The sequence below is a fragment of the Calypte anna genome, chromosome W (genome assembly GCF_003957555.1).
Source record: "Calypte anna isolate BGI_N300 chromosome W, bCalAnn1_v1.p, whole genome shotgun sequence".
Classification (NCBI taxonomy): Eukaryota; Metazoa; Chordata; class Aves; order Apodiformes; family Trochilidae; genus Calypte; species Calypte anna.
In genome coordinates this window covers 25,013,755-25,039,436 of record NC_044276.1, presented here as the reverse complement: position 1 = coordinate 25,039,436, position 25,682 = coordinate 25,013,755, and the positions used below count along the sequence as shown (strand labels likewise).

General features: G+C 50.8%; 1 protein-coding gene across 2 annotated transcripts; it reads left to right on the top strand.

Moving 5' to 3' along the window:
- The first annotated feature begins 11,587 nt into the window (after nucleotides 1-11,587).
- Nucleotides 11,588-25,187, top strand: LOC115600142 (mitogen-activated protein kinase 4-like). 2 transcript variants are annotated; one of them, XM_030468372.1, is made up of 6 exons: nucleotides 11,588-12,216; nucleotides 16,528-16,672; nucleotides 20,090-20,251; nucleotides 22,016-22,217; nucleotides 23,634-23,645; nucleotides 24,269-25,187. In XM_030468372.1, the coding sequence occupies exons 1-6, from the start codon at nucleotides 11,671-11,673 to the stop codon at nucleotides 24,960-24,962; spliced, it is 1,761 nt and encodes a 586-aa protein (XP_030324232.1). In that variant the 5' UTR covers nucleotides 11,588-11,670; the 3' UTR covers nucleotides 24,963-25,187. The 2 variants fall into 2 exon arrangements, with proteins under 2 accessions (XP_030324232.1, XP_030324231.1); XM_030468371.1 differs by lacking the exon at nucleotides 23,634-23,645.
- The last annotated feature ends 495 nt before the right edge of the window (nucleotides 25,188-25,682 follow it).

Here is a 25,682-nt window from a genome sequence, read left to right as displayed (position 1 = left end):
AACTCTCAGCAAGACAAGAGGGCACAAAGGGTCTCAAGTTGTGCCAGGGGAGGTTTAGGTTGGAGATGAGAAAGAATTTCTTTCTGGAGAGGGTGATCAGACCTTGGAATGGGCTGCCCAGGGAAGTAGTGGATTCTCCGTGTCTGGAGCTCTTTCCAAAGAGCCTGGATGTGGCACTGAGTGCCATGGGCTGGGAACCACGGGGGGAGTGGATCAAGGGTTGGACTTGATGAGCTCTGAGCTCCCTTCCAACCCAGCCAATTCTATGATTCACCCCACAGTATCAAGGGGTGAGATTCCTGCCTTTTCAACTTGTCTCACATTCCAGCTTCACCTGAGGCTTGTTATTAGGCTGGGGTTTGTTTAAAAAGAAAACAAAAAAATCCTGGAAGTGAAGAGATGGCCTCAGCCACTCCCCAAATCCCTGCTGGATTTTCAGCAGGACAGCCCAAGCGGCGCTGGGTTTTCACCCTGAAGGTGAGCAAAGCAGCTCAGCACCATTTTTCCTGAAATACCAAGTGATAAATCCAGTGGGAATGCTTTTGGCAAACTGGGTGAAGATGGTGGAACCAGGAGGAAGGTTGTTAGTTTGGTCACGGCCCTTGAGAGCCTCGTTATCCTGTGTCAATTCCACAGTCAGGGAAACGTTTTTAGAGGCTTTGTCTCCTGGAGTCATTAGGAGTTAGATGGGGTTTAGGGAGGGAAAACCAACACAAGTGTTTGGGTCCATCTCACAACACAACCTGGGATTCAGCTGAATTCATTTTGTGTGCATCTCAGCCAGGGGAAACGAGGGATGGAGCTGCTTTTCTCCACAACATTCATTCATTCAGCCTCAGCCATAACTCTTCCTCTGCTGTCTCAAAGTCTCTCCCCACCTGGGTTTTTCTAAAAATAGCCACTGGCTTGATGTTTCTTTTTTTTTTTTGTCCTTGTTATGATTCTGTGTAGGATTAAGAACCTGCCTAGAAAGCCTGTCCAGTTCATTGGCATTCCTTTAAAACCCAGCTAATCCATCTAATCTCATTATAGCACTAGGTGATTATACAGCCAGCAAGCTTTAGCAGGGCTCCAGCAAAGGCTTTTGATTTCTCATCTATTATCCAGGTGGCTAAAAGTCACCAGGAGTCTGTTTGGGTTTTCCTCAGGCTCTTTTAGGACCAGGACTTAGAACCTTTTGGGCTTAATTCTCGAGGAAATGTCCCACCTGATGGTTGCCTTTGCCAGCTGCTGGCATCCAGTGGCTTCCTTGTGTGGTCTCCCCAAAATCATGAGATTGGGAATCATGAAAACTCCAGAGACTTTTTTCACAGGAGAATCTTTGCTGTGTGAGGTTCTTGGTTTGGATTCCTGGTCCCCTGTGTCTCTCTACAAATGTGGGACCTGGTGACCCTGGTCTTTTGGGAAAGGGCTGAAGTTTGGGGTGCTCCTGGGAAGAATCTGCCTTATCCTTCAGGAAGATGGGGATTTATGGGGATGGATGTGTAGGTCAAGCTTGGGGAGATGGCTTTTGGTTGTTCCAGGAGATAACATGGGGCAGATGTGTGCACCGGGGCAATGTGCTCATGAGGGGGAGCTTCTTTCTGTAGGGACACTGAAGCACTGGAGCTTGCAACACTGCTCAACCCTTAAAGAGGAACATCTTCTAGATGTTGCCACCTAAATCCCACTACTTTTGGATCAAGGTGGCCAAATCTCACAGAGCTGATGGTGAAACACCATGTCTGGAGAGTCCTGGAGGTACAACTTACTCTCCTTGAGGTTTCTTCATGGTTGCAGGTCATGTTCTCTGCCTCCTTAGAACATGACCTACATGGGCTAGGACCTGCGAGACCTCTGGACTTTAGCCCTCAGATCATCTTGGTGACCTTCTCAGTACTCAGTCCTACAGCTCTGTGTCCTTCTGGTGCTGCTGGTTCCAGAACTGGACCCAGCACCCCAGGGGGGTCTCCCCAGAGTGGAGCAGAGGGGGACAATCCCCTCCCTGACCCTGCTGGGGATGCAGCTCAGGACAGGGGTGGTTTCTGGGCTGCCAGCTCATGTTGAGCTTCTCCTCCCCCAACACCCCAAGTCCTTCTCCTCAGGGCTGCTCCCAATCCATTCTTCCTGGATTTGTACTGGGAATTGTCCCAACCCAGCTGCACTTGCTGAACTTCAGGAGGTTACCATGAGCCCACCTGTCCAGCCTGTCCAGGTCCATCTGGATGCCATGGTTCTGATTGCTTCCACATGGATCTTTCTGCATGAGGATGATAGAAACCAGAACGTGGAGCTGGAGGTCCAAACCCTGAACTCCTGGGAGGAGAGAGAGGGGGCATTGGGTGGGGGTGTTTCTGCAAGGGACCCCAGGGAGGTCTTCACACCAGGGAGCTGTATTTTTTTTTCCTCCTCTCTGCAGAAATCCTGTCTTTTTGTTTCTCCAAGCTCCCAAACCATCTGTAGAGGGATTAAGAGGGAAGTTCATCTCTTGAGGGACACAAGTGGAAGCACTTTTGGGTTTTCAGAGGCCATCAGGCTCTCTGCTCCCAGATGTCCGTCCTGGGGCCCGGGGAGGGTAGGGGGGAGTTGAAGAAGGAGCTGCTCCAGCATCCCTCCTGGGGATGTGCATGCTGCACATTCCTCCTGTGGGGCAAATTCCTCTTGCAGGCTTCTCAGACACCATTAAAAAAAAATCTACCAACCTCTTGGGTTGTTTATTTATTTTTTTAATAACCATCCTTGCTTATCTTGGTCCACCCCCTTCAGTGCTAATACTTTTAAAGTCTTGACCCAACTCTCTGAGGAATTAAAAAAGACCCAAGGTGCCACACCAAAAGGGCAAAGTGATGAGGGATCACCCTTCCCCTCTGATTCCTGAGGAAGGGAAAAGCTTCTGAGCCATCCATTCCAGGGACTGTTTGATTTTCAGCAAGAGAAATAATTCTGCTGGGTAGAAATCAATGCCTCATCATAGAATCATAGAATGGGCTGGGTTGGAAGGGAGCTCAGAGCTCATCAAGTCCAACCCTTGATCCACTCCCCCCGTGGTTCCCAGCCCATGGCACTCAGTGCCACATCCAGGCTCTTTTGAAAGAGCTCCAGACACGGAGAATCCACTACTTCCCTGGGCAGCCCATTCCAAGGTCTGATCACCCTCTCCAGAAAGAAATTCTTTCTCATCTCCAACCTAAACCTCCCCTGGCACAACTTGAGACGCTTTGTGCCCTCTTGTCTTGCTGAGAGTTGCCTGGGAAAAGAGCCCAACCCCCCCCTGGCTCCAACCTCCTTTCAGGGAGTTGCAGAGAGTGATGAGGTCTCCCCTGAGCCTCCTCTTCTCCAGCCTCAACACCCCCAGCTCCCTCAGCCCTTCCTTCCTCCCAGGAATTCTGCTGGATCCCTTCCCAGCCTCCTTGCTCTTCTCTGCACCTGCTCCAGCACCTCAAGCTCCTTCCTCAACTTCCTGAGGGGCCCAGAACTGGACACAGGACTCAAGCTGTGGCCTCCCCAGGGCTGAGCACAGGGGCAGAATCCCTTCCCTGGACCTGCTGGCCACGCTCTTCCTCAGCCAGCCCAGGATGCCATTGGCCTTCTTGGCCACCTGGCCACACTGCTGCCTCCTCTTCAGCTTCCTGGCAAGCCAGACTCCCAGCTCCCTTGCTGCAACCACTGCCCAGCCTGGAGCTCCCCATGGGCTTCTTGTGGTCAAAGTGCAGGACCCGGCCCTTGGAATCTTCAACCTCATCCCCTTGGGATCAGCCCAACTCTCCAGTCTCTCCAGGTCCCTCAGCTGAGAAAAGCTGATGAACCCCATCTGGCAGGACCAGGGCTGGAGGGCTGAGCAGCTTGGAGGCTACAGGTGCAGTGAGAGGTGTTGGCTGGGAGATGTATTTGCCATGCTCAGCTTGACACACGCTTCCTCCAGCCAGACCTGGGCTTTTCCAGCTTTATCCCACGCCACACAAATGTGTTTTGGCTGGGGGGAGAGGGTGCTGTGGATGAGCTGAGCCCTGTTTGTTCAAGGCTCTGTCTGGGCTCTGTCTGGTCCCAGACCTGCTGAGCCTGGGGCACTTTCATGAGAACATTTTTCTTATTTTTTTATCCCCTCTCTGCCCTGCTTGTGTTGGGTCACTCAGCCCCACCATGGCTCATTTCCCAAAACTTCACTGGCTGGCTAGGGGCAGCTGGGTGGTTTTCCAAATCTCTGTGAGTGTCAGCAAGTTCTTCATTGTTTTCTGTTCTTTCTTTGAACTAATGAGCATTGCCTGAGTTCTTTCTTTCTTTTATTTTTTTAATTTTTTTTCTCTCTGAGTTCAATTTGGCCAGGCCACAAGTGCCTTTACCTTTAAGGAGGAAAATTCCAGTTTGGACTTTGCAGTGCTGACTGATGCTGCTCTGTTTGCTTGTGTTACAGGTGGAAAAATTGTTTGTGCTCTACAGCCACTCCAGCCAGGGTTCTGGGGTCATTTTTCTTCTGCTTCCCTTTGGTTTTGTCTCCTCCCTCCAGCTTTTCCCTCAGGCTTATGGAGATTTCACCTTCCTTCTGGTGCTACCTGGTGCTTTCTGATCTTTGCTGCTGGCGTCTCTGCTCTTCTCATAAATCACAGAATCCCAGGCTGGTTTGGGTTGGAAGGGACCTTCAAGATGATCCATTCCCAACCCCTTTCCATGGTCAGGGACACCTCCCACCAGCCCAGGTTGCTCCAAGCCCCATCCAACCTGACCTGAGACACTGCCAGGGATGGGGCAGCCACAGCTTCTCTGGGAAACCTGGCACAGGGGCTCAGCACCCTCAAATTCAAGAATTTCTCCTTAAGATCTCATCTCGATGTCCCCTCTGAAACCTTTTCCCCCTCATCCCATCCCTCCCTGCCCTTGTCCCAATTCCCTCCCCAGCTTTTCTGGAGCCCCTTCAGGCACTGGAAGGTGCTCTAAGGTCTCCCTGCAGCCTTCTCTTCTCCAGCCTCAACAACCCGAACTCTCTCAGCCTGGCTCCAGAGCTGCTCCAGTCCTCTCAGCATCTCCAGGGCCTCCTCTGGACTCACTCCATCAACAGCTCCATCTCCTTCTGGGCTTGGGGACCCCAGAACTGGACCCAGCATCCCAGGGGGGTCTCCCCAGAGTGGAGCAGAGGGGTCAATCCCCTCCCTGACCCTGCTGGGGATGCAGCCCAGGACAGGGCTGGTTTCTGGGCTGCCAGCACATGTTGAGCTTCTCCTCAACCAACACCTGATCACAGAATATTCAGAATTGGAAAAGACCTTTAAGATCATCTATTCCCACCCCCTTTCCATGGGCAGGGACACCTCCCACCAGCCCAGGTTGCTCCAAGCCCCATCCAACCTGACCCGAGACACTGCCAGGGATGGGGCAGCCACAGCTTCTCTGGGAAACCTGGCACAGGGGCTCAGCACCCTCACAACAAAGAATTTCTTCCTAATATCTCACCTAAATCTCCCCTCTTTCAGCTTGAAACCCTTCCCCCTTTTCCCCTGACTCCCAAGTCCTTTTGAAAACTTCCATCTTCCTTATGGGCCCCTTTGGATCCTGGTATTAGAGGCATTATTTTGGGGCAAATCAGTGCATGATTCACTCATGAGCAGGTTGCTGCAGTTCTGTACAGCTGGGTTGTCAGGGCCTGGTAGATCCTAAAGGAAAAAATCCCCACAAATAAAACCTCTTCATGAAAAACAAGTTAAGTTCAGATCACTTAGAGTACCTGCTGTGCTGGAGCAAAGCTGGGAGGGCAAACCCCATATTCAGAAGCCCCAAGTGAGCTCATTGATTTAATTGTGGTTAATCTCTGACTCTGCTCTTTGCTCTGACTCTTTGCAGCTTGTTTTTAGACAGGTTCAAGTGTCAGTGCAACACCTTGTGCTGCTTGCTGAGCTCCCAAGACAGGGTGACTCTGGTGGAGGACACACCACACAAGAGCATCTCTTCTTCTTCAGCATCCTTCACAGGCTGAGTGGTTCCTGTTGCTGGCTCATCATGAGTTTTGGGGAGCACCTTGTTCCTCCGAGATCAGACTGGGTTTGGGAGTGGGATCTTGTCCCAGGTTTCCCCATTTCCTTGGTTTTTTTCTCTTGGGGTGATGCACATAGTGGTGTACAGAGGGTCCTGGGATGGAGCCCCCCCAATTCCATGATAGAAAACTTCTGGCCCTGGGAGGTGCAGGAAGTGGGGAAGCAGGGAACCTCATGCTGTAGCTTCAAGCTTGAGCTGTAGGAGGGAAGGGAAGAGGCTGTTTTCCAAGATGAGAGCAGAAGTGATGCCTCTACCTCCATTCAACCTTGAGGAGTGAACATTCCTGGGGCTCTCTGGGAGATGTTCCTGCAGAAATGAGCACCTGGAGCCTCCCTTGTTCATTGATGGGAAGGACTAATTAAATTTTAGCCTTGAAGCAGTCACTGGCCTGGGAGCTGAGAGCCACAGGAGATTTGCCCACATTTCCCTCTGCTTCAGTAACTCCAGTTCTGTAACTAAAGCTTGGAGACACCTCCTGAAGACATTTTGGTCCATCCTGAGGCACCCAACTCCTCAGTCTTCATCCCTCTGCCATGGAGTGTCTGCTGCTTCACCTCTCCAGCTTGGAGATGACTGATAGGCTGGGAAAGGCTTTTGCTGGAAGGGGAAGGATGCTGAGTCAAAGAGTTGGAAGAGAAAGATGAATCTCCTCCTGCCAGATCTTGAAATGGGGATCAATAAGCTCAGCCTGATGAGCACAGCCCTTGAGAGATCCTCCTTGCTTTGCTCCCTGCTTTTTTTTTGGGGGGGTTTAATTCAAGGCACTGTGGAAAAGGGTGCTGAGATGTCAGGGCTTGTAGGATCCAGCCCTTTGCAAGCTCTTTGAGTGAGAGATTGCTGTTCTCTTCCTTTAATTAGCACCAGTGGTGGTAATTCCAGACCTCTTGTTCCAGTGCTTGAGGTTTAATGAATCAATCCAGCAAGAAAGAGAGAGAGGATTTGGTGGAAAGGAAAAGCTCATCCAAACCTTGCCACTGGGTCTTGTGCTGGGGGATGGCACCCACAGCTCCCCCCAAGAGCACCCAGAGCTCTTTCGAGGAATGAAGGGAGCAGAAAAATCAGTGCAAATCCCAGCAGTGACATGGGGGCAGATGCTTTCCTTGCCCAGGGTAGGGGTGGGAGGGAGAAAGGTTGGAAGAATTAAAGAATTAAGAATTCTTCCTTAATTCCCTCACCCCACTAATTTATGGCACAAGGGGCCCTGATTCTCAGGTCTGTGGTGTAAATGGTGAAGCCCATGTGCTACTCCCAGTGAAAAAATGAGTGAGAGGTACATGGAAACTGTAAAATATGCTCACAATTCCTAAGGAGAGAACATCCCTCTCCATCTCCTGCATTATTCCATGCACAATTTTCCTTGGGAATGGGATTGTGTAATTCTCTGTATAAGCAACTGCCTTGGTCTCTCTGTGCTCTGGAGGGCATCTTGAGAGCTTCTGAGCCTTCCCTCTGGCCATGCTTCAAGTTTGACCTCACACATATTCCTTAAACTGAGAGTTTCATTCTCTTGCAGACCCAGGAAAATTTTCCAACAGGGAAAAGGTTTTGGGATGTGCATTCTGAAAGTACTCCAGAAGCTTTCCTAGCTTGGAAACCAGGGAAAAAGGATTGGGAAGCAAGTTAAGGCTCCAATCCCTTAAATCTATTCTCCCTCTGTGTCTGACCATTTTCCAGCACCCAAGCAAAAGATGGGGGTGACCCCCCTGATACAAACAAGTCTATTTCCCCATGTGTTGTCTTGGTGTGACCACAAGTTTTATCAGTGTTGAGCTTCAGGACCTGCTCCTTGGCCATTGTTCTGCTGCAGCTTGCCCTGAGGCTCCCACTGAATTCAGCTTTGCAAGTAGATGGCAGATCCTGGCCCCCTCAGATAAAAAATCCTCTGGTCCTCTGCTTCTCCAGGAAAAAACCCCCCTGGTTTCCATCATCTGCAGCCATCACTGCTGGTTTTATGACCCCTGTCACAGCAGCTCTTTTCATGGAGGCACTTAAATAATATTTTATTATTTACAATAGACTTGGAAAACCAAGAAGAGAGAGGAAAAAAAACCAACCAAAGCAGGGCTTGCTGATGATGCTTTGGAAAATAACTCCTGTAGGATTTCAGGTTTTGATCCTGTGGCTGGGATTGGAGGCAGAGGTAAAGTGGATCCATGGAGAAGATGGTGGAGAAGAGATAATGGAGGCAACAGTCAGTAACACAGAAACAATTTGCTGGTCCCTTGGCCACGAGGCGCCTCCATGGTGTCACCAGGTGACCAGGAGACCATTTCCCTGGATGGGTCAGTGAGATGGAGGACAGGAGGGCATTTCGCCATCCTCCAGAGCCACCCTTTTAGGACTTTAACACCGTCTCCCACAGCATCCTCCTGGAAAAGCTGTCAGGCCATGGCTCAGCCAGGAGCACTCTGTGCTGGGTTAGGAACTGGCTGGAGGGCCGGGCCCAGAGAGTGGTGCTGAACGGGGCTGCATCAAAATGGCGGCCGGTCACTAGTGGTGTCCCCCAGGGATCAGTGTTGGGCCCAGTGCTGTTTAATATCTTGAGGGAGGATTTAGAGGAGGGGATTGAGTCCATCCTCAGCAAATTCCCAGCTGACACTAAGCTGGGGGGAAGTGTGGATCAGCTGGAAGGCAGGAGGGCTCTGCAGAGGGACCTGGAGAGACTGGAGAGTTGGGCTGATCCCAAGGGGATGAGGTTGAAGATTCCAAGGGCCGGGTCCTGCACTTTGGCCACAAGAAGCCCATGGGGAGCTCCAGGCTGGGCAGGGAGTGGTTGCAGCAAGGGAGCTGGGAGTCTGGCTTGCCAGGAAGCTGAAGAGGAGGCAGCAGTGTGGCCAGGTGGCCAAGAAGGCCAATGGCATCCTGGGCTGGCTGAGGAAGAGCGTGGCCAGCAGGTCCAGGGAAGGGATTCTGCCCCTGTGCTCAGCCCTGGGGAGGCCACAGCTTGAGTCCTGTGTCCAGTTCTGGGCCCCTCAGGAAGTTCAGGAAGGATATTGAGGTGCTGGAGCAGGTGCAGAGAAGAGCAAGGAGGCTGGGAAGGGATCCAGCAGAATTCCTGTGAGGAAGGAAGGGCTGAGGGAGCTGGGGGTGTTGAGGCTGGAGAAGAGGAGGCTCAGGGGAGACCTCATCACTCTCTCCAACTCCCTGAAAGGAGGTTGGAGCCAGGGGTGTGTTGGAGGCTCTTTTCCCAGACGACTTTCAACAAGACAAGAGGGCACAAAGGGTCTCAAGTTGTGCCAGGGGAGGTTTAGGTTGGAGATGAGAAAGAATTTCTTTCTGGAGAGGGTGATCAGACCTTGGAATGGGCTGCCCAGGGAAGTAGTGGATTCTCCGTGTCTGGAGCTCTTTCAAAAGAGCCTGGATGTGGCACTGAGTGCCATGGGCTGGGAACCACGGGGGGAGTGGATCAAGGGTTGGACTTGATGAGCTCTGAGCTCCCTTCCAACCCAGCCCATTCTATGATTCTATGATACCAGCACTGCCAATGTCCTGCTTGCTGAAGGTTAACCACGAGCACAACTGTGACCTTTTGGAGACTCATTCATTATCCCTTCCAAAAGCACACATCCTTCCCAAGCATTTTTCAGATGCTTGATATTTCCATTTTGATTTGCAACACACAGAAACCTCCCAACCTCCCAGCTTTGCTCTTCTCGTGGAGGTCCACAGAACCTGGGTGGAGAATGGATGGAGAGCAGCCCTGAGGAGAAGGGCTTGGGGAAAAGTGGTAAAATATTTACTAAGGGAACTCTAAATAGCACTTAGGTGCTACGTTGGGGTTTGAGATCCATCTCTGTGCCCCATCCCCCAAATCCCACCACATTTCTCAGCTTTTTGGCACTACCAAAGTCCCCAGGGTTTGCTGAGACCAGGTGGAGGTGCCAGCTCCCACACCAAGCTGCTTGGTTTGTTCTAGATGCAATGGAAGGAAACCAAGTTTTGCCTCATCAGCTTCATTATTAATAATTAGTACAGCTCTAGAAGCACTGAAAGGGAAAATGTGATGTGGGAGACTCAAAGGGAAGAGCCAAGCCCCTTTCCATCTCACAAGCAAAGGAATGGCCTTCTTGGTGCTCTTGGCTACATCCCAGTCCCCAGCTGAGTGGTGACCCTGCAGCACCTCCTGCAATTAGAGGCAGAACAAGTCATAGAATCATAGAATGGGCTGGGTTGGAAGGGAGCTCAGAGCTCATCAAGTCCAACCCTTGATCCACTCCCCCCGTGGTTCCCAGCCCATGGCACTGAGTGCCACATCCAGGCTCTTTTGAAACATCTCCAGACACGGAGAATCCACTACTTCCCTGGGCAGCCCATTCCAAGGTCTGATCACCCTCTCCAGAAAGAAATTCTTTCTCATCTCCAACCTAAACCTCCCCTGGCACAACTTGAGACCCTTTGTGCCCTCTTGTCTTGCTGAGAGTTGCCTGGGAAAAGAGCCCAACCCCCCCCTGGCTCCAACCTCCTTTCAGGGAGTTGCAGAGAGTGATGAGGTCTCCCCTGAGCCTCCTCTTCTCCAGCCTCAACACCCCCAGCTCCCTCAGCCCTTCCTTCCTCCCAGGAATTCTGCTGGATCCCTTCCCAGCCTCCTTGCTCTTCTCTGCACCTGCTCCAGCACCTCAAGCTCCTTCCTCAACTTCCTGAGGGGCCCAGAACTGGACACAGGACTCAAGCTGTGGCCTCCCCAGGGCTGAGCACAGGGGCAGAATCCCTTCCCTGGACCTGCTGGCCACGCTCTTCCTCAGCCAGCCCAGGATGCCATTGGCCTTCTTGGCCACCTGGCCACACTGCTGCCTCCTCTTCAGCTTCCTGGCAAGCCAGACTCCCAGCTCCCTTGCTGCAACCACTGCCCAGCCTGGAGCTCCCCATGGGCTTCTTGTGGCCAAAGTGCATATCAAAATAATCCATCTCCTCTTTTCTTCCAGGAATGAGAGCTGCTGAAGGACAACCAGGACCTGCTCCTGCCAAGCTGCAAAGATCAGATGGTGCTTGGAAAAAGACCTGCAAGGAGAAGGTGTAGGAACTTCCAACGTGGAAACTCACTGTGCAGAATGCAGCACATGGTAATGTGAGGTTTGGTCTGCGAACCATCAGGATTTGGATCTGCTGCTGGGGAAGATGGGGTCTGCTCATAGCCAGAAGGGAGCCACGAGAAGGCTGAAGCTTTACTGACCTTCTGGAAACCTGGTTGGTGCCTGGATGCTCTTCTTTGGTGGGGGAAGCACCAGCAGAACTTGTGGGCAGGGGGGAGTTGGGGCAACAGAGGGGCCATGGGGCTGCTCTGGGCTCTGCCCCGCGATGGGCCTGGCCGGTTGTCCCAGCACTGAGCCACTGGGGACACAGGGACAGGTGTCCAAGTGTGCCACCAGCCCTACACTTCAGCATCATCTTGAGGAAGGAAAAGAAGGCTGAAAAATGTAGCAGTAGTCTCAAGAAAAAAGAACCTTCCTGGTTTGCTTGACATCTCCAGGCTGTGTTATCTCCTACCCCTTGATTTCTCACCTGGTTTAAATAAATTTTTGTCTGTGTGTGACCTCGAAGTGATGATCACCTGGGAACAACAATGAAGCTCTTGATTTCCACCCACCTTTGTGAGCTGGAAGCCCGGGCTCTCCTTCAGCTTTCCAAGTGAGGAAGAAGGGAAGCAAGGAGGAGAGGAGGGAGCCCGCCATGGCCGAGAAGTGCGACTGCATCGCCAACGTCTACGGCTACGACCTGGGCTGCCGCTTCGTCAACTTCAGGCCCTTGGGTTTCGGGGCCAACGGGTTGGTGCTCTCAGCCCTGGACAGCAAGAGCTGTCGGAAGGTGGCAGTGAAAAAAATCAACATCAGTGATGCCAGGAGCATGAAGCACGCCTTCAGGGAGGTCAAAATCATCCGTAGGTTGGAGCACGAAAACATCGTCAAAGTCTACGAGGTGTTGGGGCCCAAAGGCACCAACCTCCAAGGGGATTTTTTTAAGTTCAACGTGGTCTACATCGTCCAGGAGTACATGGAGACAGACCTGGCACGACTCCTGGAGCAAGGGAAGCTCGCTGAAGAGCACGCCAAGCTCTTCATGTACCAACTGCTCCGGGGGCTGAAGTACATCCACTCCGCCAACGTCCTCCACCGAGACCTCAAGCCTGCCAATATTTTCATCAGCACAGAGGACCTGGTGCTGAAAATTGGGGACTTTGGGCTGGCCAGAATCGTGGATCAGCACTACTCACACAAGGTAGGAGGGAATTCTTCAGTGTGAGGGTGGTGAGGCACTGGAATGGGTTGTCCTGGGAAGCTGTGGAAGCTCCGTCCCTGCGTGTTGGTGTGGGAGGGCTTGAGAGCGACCTTGGGATCTGAAGCTACTTCTGGTTTGAAATTAATTCCTTTATTTTTCTTTTTTAAGAGATTCCAATAGTTCTTCAGTTCAGAAAGGGCTGTGCTGAATCCATGGGATATTGTCATGGAGCTGTATGATCCATCTTAATTAGAATTAATTAATATGTTTCTACTTTTGGTCTTTCTGACTGGTTGAATCTGCTTAAACACTGACATTCCTTTGCTACAGCCTTGCAGAGGTGACAGCTGGACGTGCTGGGGCTTCCCATCCTGGCACGGCTGCCTCCTTCCTGTAAGCCTTGGCACTATGGATAAACCAAAATATGTATTTTATCCTCCCATCCCAGTATTTTCCCAAGGAATCATAGAATCATAGAATGGGCTGGGTTGGAAGGGACCTCAGAGCTCATCAAGTCCAACCCTTGATCCACTCCCCCCGTGGTTCCCAGCCCATGGCACTGAGTGCCACATCCAGGCTCTTTTGAAAGAGCTCCAGACATGGAGAATCCACTACTTCCCTGGGCAGCCCATTCCAAGGTCTGATCACCCTCTCCAGAAAGAAATTCTTTCTCATCTCCAACCTAAACCTCCCCTGGCACAACTTGAGACCCTTTGTGCCCTCTTGTCTTGCTGAGAGTTGCCTGGGGAAAGAGCCCAACACCCCCCTGGCTCCAACCTCCTTTCAGGGAGTTGTAGAGAGCTATGAGGTCTCTCCTGAGCTGCCTCTTCTTTAGGCTGAACACCCCCAGCTCCCTCAGCCTCTCCTCATAGGGGCTGTGCTCGAGTCCCTTCACCAGCCTGGTTGCCCTCCTTTGGACCTGCTCCAGCACCTCAAGCTCCTTCCTGAACTTCCTGAGGGGCCCAGAACTGGACACAGGACTCAAGCTGTGGCCTCCCCAGGGCTGAGCATAGGGGCAGAATCCCTTCCCTGGACCTGCTGGCCATGCTCTTCCTCAGCCAGCCCAGGATGCCATTGGCCTTCTTGGCCACCTGGGCACACTGCTGCCTCCTCTTCAGCTTCCTGGCAAGCCAGACTCCCAGCTCCCTTGCTGCAACCACTCCCTGCCCAGCCTGGAGCTCCCCATGGGCTTCTTGTGGCCAAAGTGCAGGACCTGGCCCTTGGAATCTTCAACCTCATCCCCTTGGGATCAGCCCAACTCTCCAGTCTCTCCAGGTCCCTCTGCAGAGCCCTCCTGCCTTCCAGCTGATCCACACTTCTCCCCAGCTTAGTGTCAGCTGGGAATTTGCTGAGGATGGACTCAATCCCCTCCTCTAAATCCTCCCTCAAGATATTAAACAGCACTGGGCCCAACACTGATCCCTGGGAGACACCACTAGTGACCGGCCACCATTTTGATGCAGCCCCGTTCAGCACCACTCTCTGGGCCCGGCCCTCCAGCCAGTTCCTAACCCAGCACAGAGTGCTCCTGTCCAAGCTGTGGGCTGACAAGAAGAGGAGGGATAACCCAGAGCCCAGCAGCAAAATGTCCTGAGAAGCAAGCAGGGCTCCATCTGTATGGTCCACAAGTTGGTGGGATGGAGAGAAGCTGTAGGTTACTCCTGGGCTTGGTGTTGGGAACCAAGGTGAAATGCAATGGTCTGGGTTATTTCCTGGTGAAACCAGGGAATTTTGTACGGAATATTTTCATCACTATGTGAGAGTTGAAAAGGTTTGGATTGTTGCAACATTATAGATCGTTTGCTGATGCATTTTGCATGGGGCACACACCCACCCTGAGAACTCAAATCCATCTTGGAGGGCTCTGGGAAAGAGAAGGAATTTCTCCAGCCAGGAAGTGACCTGGTTCACTATCCCCAAATTGTATTTTCTTAGGATTTTCCCCCTCATCTCCATTGTTGGGAATAATTGCAGTATCTGAAAAGTCTGATCAGGAAACGCCTGGGGAGGCTTCTGTGCCTGTTTGGATTCAGCAGCTGTAGCAAAAATGTAACATCATTAAACTTCTCAGCTCATCAGTCTCCAGTACCACTTCTCTTAAAAAGACTGAAATGAAAATGTTCTTTTTAAAAAGAGAATAGTTTAAATCAGTGTATAAAACCCTTATCAGTTTTGGCTGCTGGGTTTGCCCCAGTTCTCATGTCAGCTGTCTTCATGCTGCTGTTGCATTTCCAATGCTTTGTGGCACTCGAGTGCAACTCAGCTTTATATTTTCCTTTTACTTTGCCTTTTCCCACTGTGTTTCCATCTCCCTCCTTCTGTTAACACCTTTATATTTAATATGGAAAACAACACTTATGGATACCCCACCATTCTCCTGATTAAATGAGAAATAAATGGGGTCCAAGCCTTTTGTGGCACCCCCTCATCTGGAGCTCAGCCATTGGGCAGAGCTGGGAGCACTGGGACATTCCTTCAGATGCAGGGTTGTTTCCAGGCTTGGACACATCCCCTTTGATTTCCCTGGAGCTGCCAAGCTCTTGGCATTTGTGTGAAATCTCCAGGGTGAGCTGAGGAAGGAGAAGGCAGTGCTCCAAAGAGATGCCACTGCTCATACATTGTTCCGTGGGGCACTGCTGAGGGCATCTCCTTTCAAACCAGGTCAAGCATCCCAACCCACCAGCACCAAAGTAGGACAGAAGATGGATTTATTTTTTTTTTCTCCTTAAATTTTGGTTTTCTGCCTGTTTTCTTGCCTGCTCTGTAGCTGTGAGGGACTACAGAGACTTAACTAGGGATGGAATCAGTAAAAAGGTGCAAACTTCGGAAATCTAAGCACTGGGCTCAGAGGGACAGAGCTCCTTCAGGCACTGGTGGGTTGTAGCTGGGCCCCAGCAAAGTGCTTAAATAATTGTCCTTCATTTCCAAATTGTCTCTGATGGTGGTGAGGGGAGATTTAGGTTAAACATTAGGAAGAAATTCTTTAATTTGAGGGTGCTGAGCCCCTGTGCCAGGTTTCCCAGAGAAGCTGTGGCTGCCCCATCCCTGGCAGTGTCTCAGGTCAGGTTGGATGGGGCTTGGAGCAACCTGGGCTGGTGGGAGGTGTCCCTGACCATGGAAAGGGGGTGGAAATGGATGAGTTTTGAGGTCCCTTCCAACCCAAACCAGTCTGGGATTCTATGATAATACATCTAAGTCCTCTGACAGTGACCTTGAAGTAATTTTTTCAGGGCCAATATGCAAACCTGTGCTGTTAAAGCCATCTGTCCTTTGCAGAAGATGATTCAACACCAGGGTGACAATCAGGAAATAATATTTTAGGGAGCAGTAAGTGCTTTGCCTCCCAGAGCACCCAAACATTATAGAACCATAGAATGGGCTGGGTTGGAAGGGAGCTCAGAGCTCATCAAGTCCAACCCTTGATCCACTCCCCCCATGGTTCCCAGCCCATGGCACTGAGTGCCACATCCAGGCTCTTTGGAAAGATCTCCAGACACGGAGAATCCACTACTTCCCTGGGCAGCCCATTCCAAGGTCTGATCACCCTCTCCAGAAAGAAATTCTTTCTCATCTCCAACCTAAACTCCCCTGGCACAACTTGAGACCCTTTGTGCCCTCTTGTCTTGCTGAGAGTTGCCTGGGAAAAGAGCCCAACCCCCCCCTGGCTCCAACCTCCTTTCAGGGAGTTGGAGAGAGTGAGGAGGTCTCCCCTGAGCCTCCTCTTCTCCAGCCTCAACACCCCCAGCTCCCTCAGCCTCTCCTCATAGGGTCTGTGCTCGAGTCCTTTCACCAGCCTGGTTGCCCTCCTTTTGACCTGCTCCAGGACCTCAAGCTCCTTCCTGAGGGACTTCCTGAGGGGCCCAGAACTGGACACAGGACTCAAGCTGTGGCCTCCCCAGGGCTGAGCACAGGGGCAGAATCCCTTCCCTGGACCTGCTGGCCACGCTCTTCCTCAGCCAGCCCAGGATGCCATTGGCCTTCTTGGCCACCTGGCCACACTGCTGCCTCCTCTTCAGCTTCCTGGCAAGCCAGACTCCCAGCTCCCTTGCTGCAACCACTCCCTGCCCAGCCTGGAGCTCCCCATGGGCTTCTTGTGGACAAAGTGCAGGACCCGGCCCTTGGAATCTTCAACCTCATCTCTGTTTCCCATGGTGGATGTCTCACCTCTTTTTGTATATCTCACCTCTGCTTCCTGCAAGATAGCTACAACACAAGCCTGGTGTGGGCAGGTTTCTCTGCAGGATCCCAGGGCTGACTGGGGACGAGTGAAGGAGTTTTCTTCTAAAATTACTGATATCTTTGCTTTTTCAGGGTTACCTTTCTGAAGGCTTAGTGACCAAGTGGTATCGCTCCCCTCGCCTCCTCCTCTCACCAAACAACTACACCAAAGCCATCGACATGTGGGCAGCTGGCTGCATCCTGGCTGAGATGCTGACAGGAAGGATGCTCTTTGCTGGTAGGTTGATTAATTTATTTTTTTTTTCCTTCCTTCCTACCCAATTGGAAAGCTTTTTAGCCTGGCAAAGGGAATTCCTTTCTCTCTGACAGCTGGGCACTGCCTGTAGTGTTGCTCTGGGGGGTTTGGTGCTTGTTATGAGAGATGTTTCCAGAGCAAACTTCACTTGCATAACCTCTGCTATCAGGTGTTCCCTTGTCTGGTGCAAAATTCCATGGTACAGGCAAGCAGAAGAGTCACCCTCTATTTTTCACCCTGCCTGGGATGGCACCCAGTGAGAAGCCACCAGCTCATCAGGGTCCACGGTCCCTCTGTGCCAAGCTTTGCTGGGCTGGGATTTTTAATCTTGGGTGGTGCCCTCAAGTTATGTCTTTGCTTTGAGGGAAAGCATTTTCAGGATCTTATGTTCAGGATTTTCTTGTAAGCTGATAGTGGAGTTGTAAAGAAAACACGATATAAGAAACACTGGCAAGGATCTCTTAATTACCAGTGAAGAAGCTCAGCTCCCATGTTCTCCAGAAGCAAATCTTGTGTTTAACATGACTCAAAAAAAATATTCCCAAGCTGGAATGCAGAGTCATTCCTTCAGGAATGAACCAGCTGCTCTCCTGCTGTCCAAGAAGCTCCTGCAACAACTCTTCCCCCTTGGTTGTCTCTCCCATCACCCGTTGGTGTTCTGAGTGACAAGGTTTAATGCCTTTCCCCAGCAGCTGCTGGAAGCATTGTGTAAATAAATAATCAGAGCCATTAATAATGGAGAAGGACATTTTCTTCACAAATATTCCAGCAGCCTGCAGAGCTCTGCTGCCAGGCCCTGATTGCAGCTGTTCTGGTGCTCCCTCCCTGCTTGCAGCTTCCATATTTCTTTTGTGAAAGCTGAAACTGAAGCAGTCAGTGGCATTTTGAAGAGATCATTAAGAGTGCCCTTCCTCTCCTTCCTCCTTCTCCTTCCTTCCTTCCTTCCTTCCTTCCTTCCTTCCTTCCTTCCTTCCTTCCTTCCTTCCTTCCTTCCTTCCTTCCTTCCTTCCTTCCTTCCTTCCTTCCTTCCTTCCTTCCTTCCTTCCTTCCTTCCTTCCTTCCTTCCTTCCTTCCTTCCTTCCTTCCTTCCTTCCTTCCTTCCTTCCTTCCTTCCTTCCTTCCTTCCTCCCTCCCTCCCTCCCTCCCTCCCTCCCTCCCTCCCTTCTTTCCTTCCTCTCCTTCCTCTCTTCCTCTTCTTCCTCTCCTTCCTTCCTCCCTCTCCTTCCTCCCTCTCCTCCCTCCCTCTTCCCTTCCTTCCTCCCTTCCCTTCCTCTTCTCTCTCCTCTCCAAAAATGTTTGAGTCCAGCTCTAAATCCTGCACCAGCCCTAGCTCCTCCTTCCACTTCCCTGGAATATATTCCAGGAGCAGGGATGCCTCCACATGTCCCAGCAGACACAGGACATTTTCTGATCTTTCCAAGCCATTGGTTGCACCATGGAAGGGTCTCCACGCTTTTTGGGTGGAAGCAAACTGGATGATGCCTTTGGAGAGCAGAGTTAAGGATCTGCCAGTCCAGGGCACCAAACCAGCCCTAGCCCTGGGTGATAGGGGAACTCACCTCATAGGTTAGAGCTCAGGAGATGGGATTTGGCAGATCCCAGACTGGGATCTCAGCTGGATTTGTGCTGCCAACATCCCTGCTTCTCTGCTTCCCAGCCCTGTTGATGGCTGGATCCTTAGTTAATGGGTGGGGATGAAAAACCAGAGCTCAGAATACATATTCCTTTTAGGTTGCTTTAAAAATAGTCTGTAGACTTGTTATGGGAAGGTCTTGGCCCCATGCCCTGTTCTCCTGGCCTCCTCCTCTACCAGTAAGGAAAAAAGAGCTGGGATAGAAGTGAGGCAGGGTGCCTGTGGTGTCCCACACCACTCACCAGCATTCAGCTGGTGTCTGAAGAGGAGGAAAATAAAAGCCCAGCTGACCAGAGCAGCTCAAACTGACAAACACTTGCAGGGCAGCAAGGCTTCACCTTTCCTTTTGCTTTTCTCCTCTCTGCTGGGGAGAAAGGGATTGTCCCTGGGCAGCTGCAGAGAGTGACAGGATGAGACTTTTGGAGAGTCCTGGGTCACCAGCAGACAACACCCCGTGGGAAATAACAGCCATGGAGTTCCCAGAAAGCTGCAAACCTCCAGTGGTTGCCTGACACTGGATTCATTTCACCCTGCTACTCGAGTTAAGCAGCACCTGGCAGACCCTTCTTTGGGGAAGGTGGTGGCAGGAGCAGCTTCAGCTGTGGCAGAGCCTTGGGAGGGCATGAGAAGTGCAGCTAAACCAAGGAGCACAGCAGCTCAAATCTGGTTCAGAAACCTTGAGGGAGCTCCCCCTGTGGAAAACAAAGAAGAGCATCTGTAATTCAGTGCCTACAGCTCCCTCCAGTGACTTCTTCACTCTGCTGCTCCAGAGGAGCTGAAAGGGTCACTGATAGGAGCAAGAGAAAACAGGAGAAAGATTCTGCCTGTCACAGAATCCCAGACTGCTTTGGCTTGGAAGAGATCTTAAGGATCATCCATTCCCACCCCCTTTCCATGGGCAGGGACACCTCCCACCAGCCCAGGTTGCTCCAAGCCCCATCCAACCTGACCTGAAACACTGCCAGGGATGGGGCAGCCACAGCTTCTCTGGGAAACCTGGCACAGGGGCTCAGCACTCTCAAATTCAACAGTTTCCACCTAATTTCTTCTCTCTCTGCACACCTCTGTGGGGTTCACCAGGAGCTAGAAGGTGACAGAGTGTTTTTTTCCCATGGGATCAGCGCTTGCTCCTGGAGGAGCCATTAACAGGACTCAGATGCTCACCTGGGACTTGGTTACAAGCTCAGGGAAGGGTTTCCCTTTCCAAGCCAGGATGCAGAGGTAACCACAGCACCTGGCATTTCTGCTGTCTGTACTTCATGTTTTTCCTTTTCAGGGATTCATCATTTTCCTTTTCAGGGATCTTCACCTCCAGAAGGTCTTTAGGAATAACACCAACAGAAGGTAATGGTGGAAAAGTGGATTCTTCAGAGCTATAATTCAACATTTCCATCTTGTTTGTGTAACTCAACCTTTCAGCAGCCAGGTACCTCCAGTGAGAGGATAGCAGCCATCAGGTTATTGTCACCCTGTGATTTTGATCCAATTTGGGAATTAGCCTGACCCCCCCCCCGGCTCTAACCTCCTCTCAGGGGGTTGCAGAGAGCCAGAAGGTCTCCCCTCAGCCTCCTTTGCTCCAGATATCTCCAGCTGGCTAAGTCAGGCAATAATCTTGGAGGCCAGCTTCAGGGTGGTCACACCAAGAGGACAAATTGTCTGGGTTAACTCTTTCACCCTAAAAAAAAGAGGTGCCCTAGCTGGGAGTCACCATTTTCCCCACAGTTTATCTTCTTGGTCTAATCTTTGCCATTTTTCTACCCATTTAGGGGGTCACGAGCTGGAACAGATGCAGCTTATCCTGGAGACAATCCCTGTTATCCATGAGGAGGATAAAGAGGAGCTGCTCAAAGTGATGCCCACCTTTATCAACAGCACCTGGGAAGTGAGGAAACCTCTGCGCAAGCTGCTCCCCGAGGTGGATGCTGAAGGTACCTGCAGCAGTGGCCTTCTCCTGGGGCTTCAGGAGAAGCCTTTCTGGACCTCTTTCCCCAGGGGATCACTGGAATTCTCCTCTAAGCCAAGTGCAGGAATGCTGGGGAATGGAATTCTGATAGCCAGGGGTCTGCAGCACGTTCTCCCACCTGTAGCTCAGCTGTCTCACCTCAGGTCCTGCTCATCAGCCTTCCATGGGGGTGTGGGCTGCAGGATGGTGCTCGTGGTGGAGTAGCTTTGTGGCTCATCCAGGAAAAAAGGGTGAAATAGTCTTCCAGGATTATCCTAAGGCACTTCCAAAGTGCTAGGCCTTGCTTCCCTCCCTTCCCCTTTCCTCTTCTGGAGCTGGAGGTAAGGGTTCAGCCCCAAGGTTTTTTTTCACTCCCTGTTCCTTCTCTTGCCATTGATAGGACAAAAAATTCAGTGCTTTTACTACACAAAAATCTCAACCCCATGAGATGGTTGCTACAGGCAGAAACGTTGTCCAAGCACTGTAGTGAGAGGGCTTGCAACACACCAACTTTTGGACCCAAACTCTACCCAAACCTGGAACATCTTTGTAGGTTGAAGTAGGACTTTGAGCAGCCTGAGCACATCAGCTCTTCCAAACTCCTTCCAAGGGTTAAAGCTGGTGGGGCTGGCCACCTCCTTTTGGGAAGACATCAAGCCCAGCTTCTGTTCAGAACTCTGCATTACAAGATGGCTTCTACATGGGCTTGGTAAGGGGATACCCAGCAGCCTGGGTTACCCACGTCAGCCCCCAGCAAGCAGGAGTGGATTTATTCCCTGTCACTACCACCAGAGGAAAGGTCAACTCTGTCCCTTGCATAATTCATGGACGTTTTCCTACCTCTCTGACCCATAATAAATCATCATCTGTGACTTGGAGTGCATCATTCCACTGTGACCTCCTGGAGCAATTGATTCCTTCCTACTTAATTAGTCCAAGTAATGAAATAATCCTGTGGGAGCCAATCAGATATTGGTTAATGTTTAAGCCCTGGGGCAAGAGGTGTGTCTCTTTCTTTCTCCTGAGTGATCTGGCCCTGAAAGAACCAGTCACACAGTTACACCTTTAATGGGGATATTTATTTGGGATATTTTCCATTCCCAAGAATCAACTGAATCAGCAGCATTTTTAATGTTCTTTTTCACAGGACCTCAGTAAAAGGAATCATCACAAGAAATCCCAACAACCCCTCTGCCTGTAGGTTTCATGCTAATCACTTTCACTACACCTAATTTCCTCCTTCCATCATCAAGGCTGCACTCTCCCCAGGCTTTCTGAAATAATTTTAGGACTCATAATTCTTGAAATAGTGAGGGGGGGAAAATAATTTCACAGTGTTTGTCACACCAAAGATTATTTTTTTCTTTTTAAATAGGGCCTTAGATCTCATCCCTCTTCAGTTGCGTGGGAGGATGTGAAATCGTTGTCAAAAATGCAGCGTGCTCATCAGGTGGATCCAAGAGCATGGAATCAAATCCTGATGTGATCCAAAGGGGTTTTTTTGGGTGTGGGATTGCACCACACACATGTGCTGTCCTGGGAAGGTGTGGTGCTTTCACCATCATCTCTGCTGTGAGCACACAGCTCCCACAGAGCTGCACCCAGAGCTGCACCCTGGGTTTTGGGTGCACAGTGGGATATTAATTCCAGTTCTTTTCTCCATTTATGGGGAACCTGGGAGGCTGATCCTGGAGAGGAAGTTGGGGTTGCTTTTGAGGAATGAGTGAGTTTGTTTCTCTCTCTTTCCCAGCTATTGATTTCCTGGAGAAGATCCTGACATTTAACCCCATGGATCGACTGACAGCTGAGATGGGGCTGCAGCATCCTTACATGAGTCCCTATTCCTGCCCTGAGGATGAGCCAGTGTCTCAGCATCCCTTCAGGATTGAGGATGAGATTGATGATATTTTACTGATGGAAGCCAACCAGAGTCAGATGGCAAACTGGGACAGGTAGAGTCCTCAGGGTTGGGCTTAAATTCTGGCTTTAATTCTTCAGACAGAGCTTGACTGGTGAGCCTCTGGAATGGGTTCAGTCAGGGGAGCTCCAGACCCATGAAGGACACCAGGTTTATCCTCTTCATGCCTTACTGTAACTCCAGCTCAGGCTGGCACCTTGCTGAGGCCAATGAGCCATCATTGGTGGCCTCAGGTAGCAGATGTTGAGTCTGCACGTTCCACTTTCTGGTATCTCTCCAATTTTGGTGTCATTTATATTCCATAGCTCCTGTCCCTATAATAAATTATAAAATGAGGTCATTCTTCTACCTTCTGGGGACCAAGCCTGATTTGAAGCACTGGATTTATCCCTTTTTAGGACATGCAAGCAACAGAGGCCACAGGTCCCGGGGTCTTTTTTCCAAAAAATCTTCAATCACATTAACTTTTAAGTGGTTTGCTGGAAGTTTAGAGCAGATGGAAGCCTGGAGTGGAGATCTCTCATATCCTAGATGGTTAGCCCAGTTACCAGACCAATCCCAGCACCAAAGTAGGTAGGACAAAATAAAGAGTTAAGAATTAACTAGGTTGACTTTCCTCTAGAGCTCCTCCTAAATGGAGAGAAGGTGATGATCAGCTAAACAAGTGGTAGGACAAGGGGTCATGGTTTTAAAATGGAAGAGAGGAGATTTAGGCTGGACATGAGGAAGAAATTCTTTAATTTTCTGGTCCAGGTTTCCCAAAGAAGCTGTGGCTGCCCCATCCCTGGCAGTGTCTAAGGTCAGGTTGGATGGGGCTTGGAGCAACCTGGGCTGGTGGGAGGTGTCCCTGCCCATGGAAAGGGGTTGGGGATAGATGATCTTCCAGGTCCCTTCCAACCCAAACCATCTGAAAGGGGCTGGCAGGTTGGTTTGGTTGTGCTTTTATTGCCAGTATTTGTCCTCTCTGGGCAGCCTGGCCAAGCCTGAGGCTCCTCTTAAATTACTGAGCCCCTCGGCCTCTTTTAACACAAAAAGATGCAGACGACACTAAGTTGGGGGGAAGTGTGGATCAGCTGGAAGGCAGGAGGGCTCTGCAGAGGGACCTGGAGAGACTGGAGAGTTGGGCTGATCCCAAGGGGATGAGGTTGAAGATTCCAAGGGCCGGGTCCTGCACTTTGGCCACAAGAAGCCCATGGGGAGCTCCAGGCTGGGCAGGGAGTGGTTGCAGCAAGGGAGCTGGGAGTCTGGCTTGCCAGGAAGCTGAAGAGGAGGCAGCAGTGTGGCCAGGTGGCCAAGAAGGCCAATGGCATCCTGGGCTGGCTGAGGAAGAGCGTGGCCAGCAGGTCCAGGGAAGGGATTCTGCCCCTGTGCTCAGCCCTGGGGAGGCCACAGCTTGAGTCCTGTGTCCAGTTCTGGGACCCTCAGGAAGTCCCTCATCAAGGAGCTTGAGGTGCTGGAGCAGGTGCAGAGAAGAGCAAGGAGGCTGGGAAGGGATCCAGCAGAATTCCTGGGAGGAAGGAAGGGCTGAGGGAGCTGGGGGTGTTGAGGCTGGAGAAGAGGAGGCTCAGGGGAGACCTCATCACTCTCTGCAACTCCCTGAAAGGAGGTTGGAGCCAGGGGGGGTTGGGCTCTTTTCCCAGGCAACTCTCAGCAAGACAAGAGGGCACAAAGGGTCTCAAGTTGTGCCAGGGGAGGTTTAGGTTGGAGATGAGAAAGAATTTCTTTCTGGAGAGGGTGATCAGACCTTGGAATGGGCTGCCCAGGGAAGTAGTGGATTCTCTGTGTCTGGAGCTATTTCAAAAGAGCCTGGATGTGGCACTCAGTGCCATGGGCTGGGAACCACGGGCGGAGAGGATCAAGGGTTGGACTTGATGAGCTCTGAGCTCCCTTCCAACCCAGACAATTCTATGATTCTGTGATTCTAAGAAAAAGTTTCTAATATTTATAAGGAGATTTTGAGCTGCAGGTAAGAGACATTAGCAAGAAAAAGGCAGAAATAGCAGCAGCCTCTGCATCTGTTTGAGCAAAGCTGTTTCTAAGGAAGGCAGTGGCCTGTCTGTCTAATTTGCAGTGTGTCTTTTGCAGGTATCATGTCAGCCTCTCCTCTGATTTGGAATGGAGACAAGAGAAATACCAGGAGATGGATGAGGTCCAACGGGATCCCCGGGCAGGATCCGAATCCATCGCTGAAGAAGCACAAGTTGATCCACGGAAATATTCACAGAGCAGCTCAGAGAGGTTCTTGGAGCTCTCTCACTCATCCATGGACAGAGTGTTTGATGCTGATTGTGGGAAATCGTGTGATTACAAAGTGGGGTCACCATCCTACTTGGACAAATTGCTATGGAGAGATAATAAACCCCATCATTACTCAGAGCCCAAGCTGATCTTAGATTTATCCCACTGGAAAAAAGCAACAATAGCACCTGCAGCTGAGCTGTCTCTGGAAGAAGAACCATCCAACCTTTTCCTGGAGATTGCTCAGTGGGTGAAGAGCACTCAGGTGGGTATTGAGTGTCCCAATCCTCCTCCTCCAGAGGTTCAGGAACAGAACCTGCCACTTTCTCCTCCCCATCTCCACAAAGAACCCCCCCCAGTGGTGAGCAGTGAGACAGACCCTGACTTTGACTTGGACGTCTTCATCTCCAGGGCACTGAAACTTTGCACAAAACCTGAGGATCTTCCAGACAACAAACTCAATGACATCAATGGGGCCTGCATACCTGAGCACCCCGGAGAGATTGTACAAACAGAGGTGTTCCAGAAAGAGAGATGGTGAGGAACTTAACACCTGGTTGTATCTCCTTGTTCCTCTCTGATGGTGTGGAGTGGTTTCCATCTGTCACTGAGCATCTGTTTTTTCACCCTGTCCCCCATGCCTTTCTCTGAAAAGGCCAACACAAACCACCTGCCCCTTCTGATGCCTTAGAAATACCTTTGAGGGAAGCAAGAGGTGTGAATGAAATACTGAGTTTTATTCTACTGCCTTAACTCTTGCCTTGCAAATCTCTGGGACCTGTTGGGAATTTTAATGTATGAGGGAAAGGTGTGATGGGGCACAAGAAGTTTACAAACAGAAGTCAAATCAACTCCTTTTCCTTTTTTTTTTTTTTTTTTTCTGTAGCATCTTAAAATGACAAGGACAAAATCAGCATTTTCATGGGGCTCAGGTGCCCTCCTGGTTCCCAAAACACCCAACTTTGAGCTCCTCTGTGAGTCCAGGTGAGACAGAGAGAAGTGATGCCAGGCAGCATCCCTGGTCAGGCAGGAATGGAACTAGAGGTAGAGTTTGACCATCAGTCAGAAAATAACTTGGAGAAGAAATCTGACCTACAAAATAGGGGCCACTTTGGGGTTTCATTTGATTTTTTTTCCTATAGGAAGAGGAATTTTTTTTTGCTCAGCCCATGGTTTGGTTTCTCCCACATTAGTTTTTTCCCTTCTGTTGTACAAGATAGATCTGAGCTTCCCAAGGTCCCATTTGATGCATTTTAGTGTG

What these genes read in the sequence shown, in the direction of transcription:
- LOC115600142 (XM_030468372.1), top strand. Translation starts at nt 11,671, where the DNA reads ATGGCCGAGAAGTGCGACTGCATCGCCAACGTCTACGGCTACGACCTG. An exon ending in AGGAAGGATGCTCTTTGCTG is followed by an intron (nt 16,673 to 20,089) that starts GTAGGTTGATTA and finishes CTACCCATTTAG; the next exon opens with GGGGTCACGAGCTGGAACAG. An exon ending in CCCCGAGGTGGATGCTGAAG is followed by an intron (nt 20,252 to 22,015) that starts GTACCTGCAGCA and finishes TCTCTTTCCCAG; the next exon opens with CTATTGATTTCCTGGAGAAG.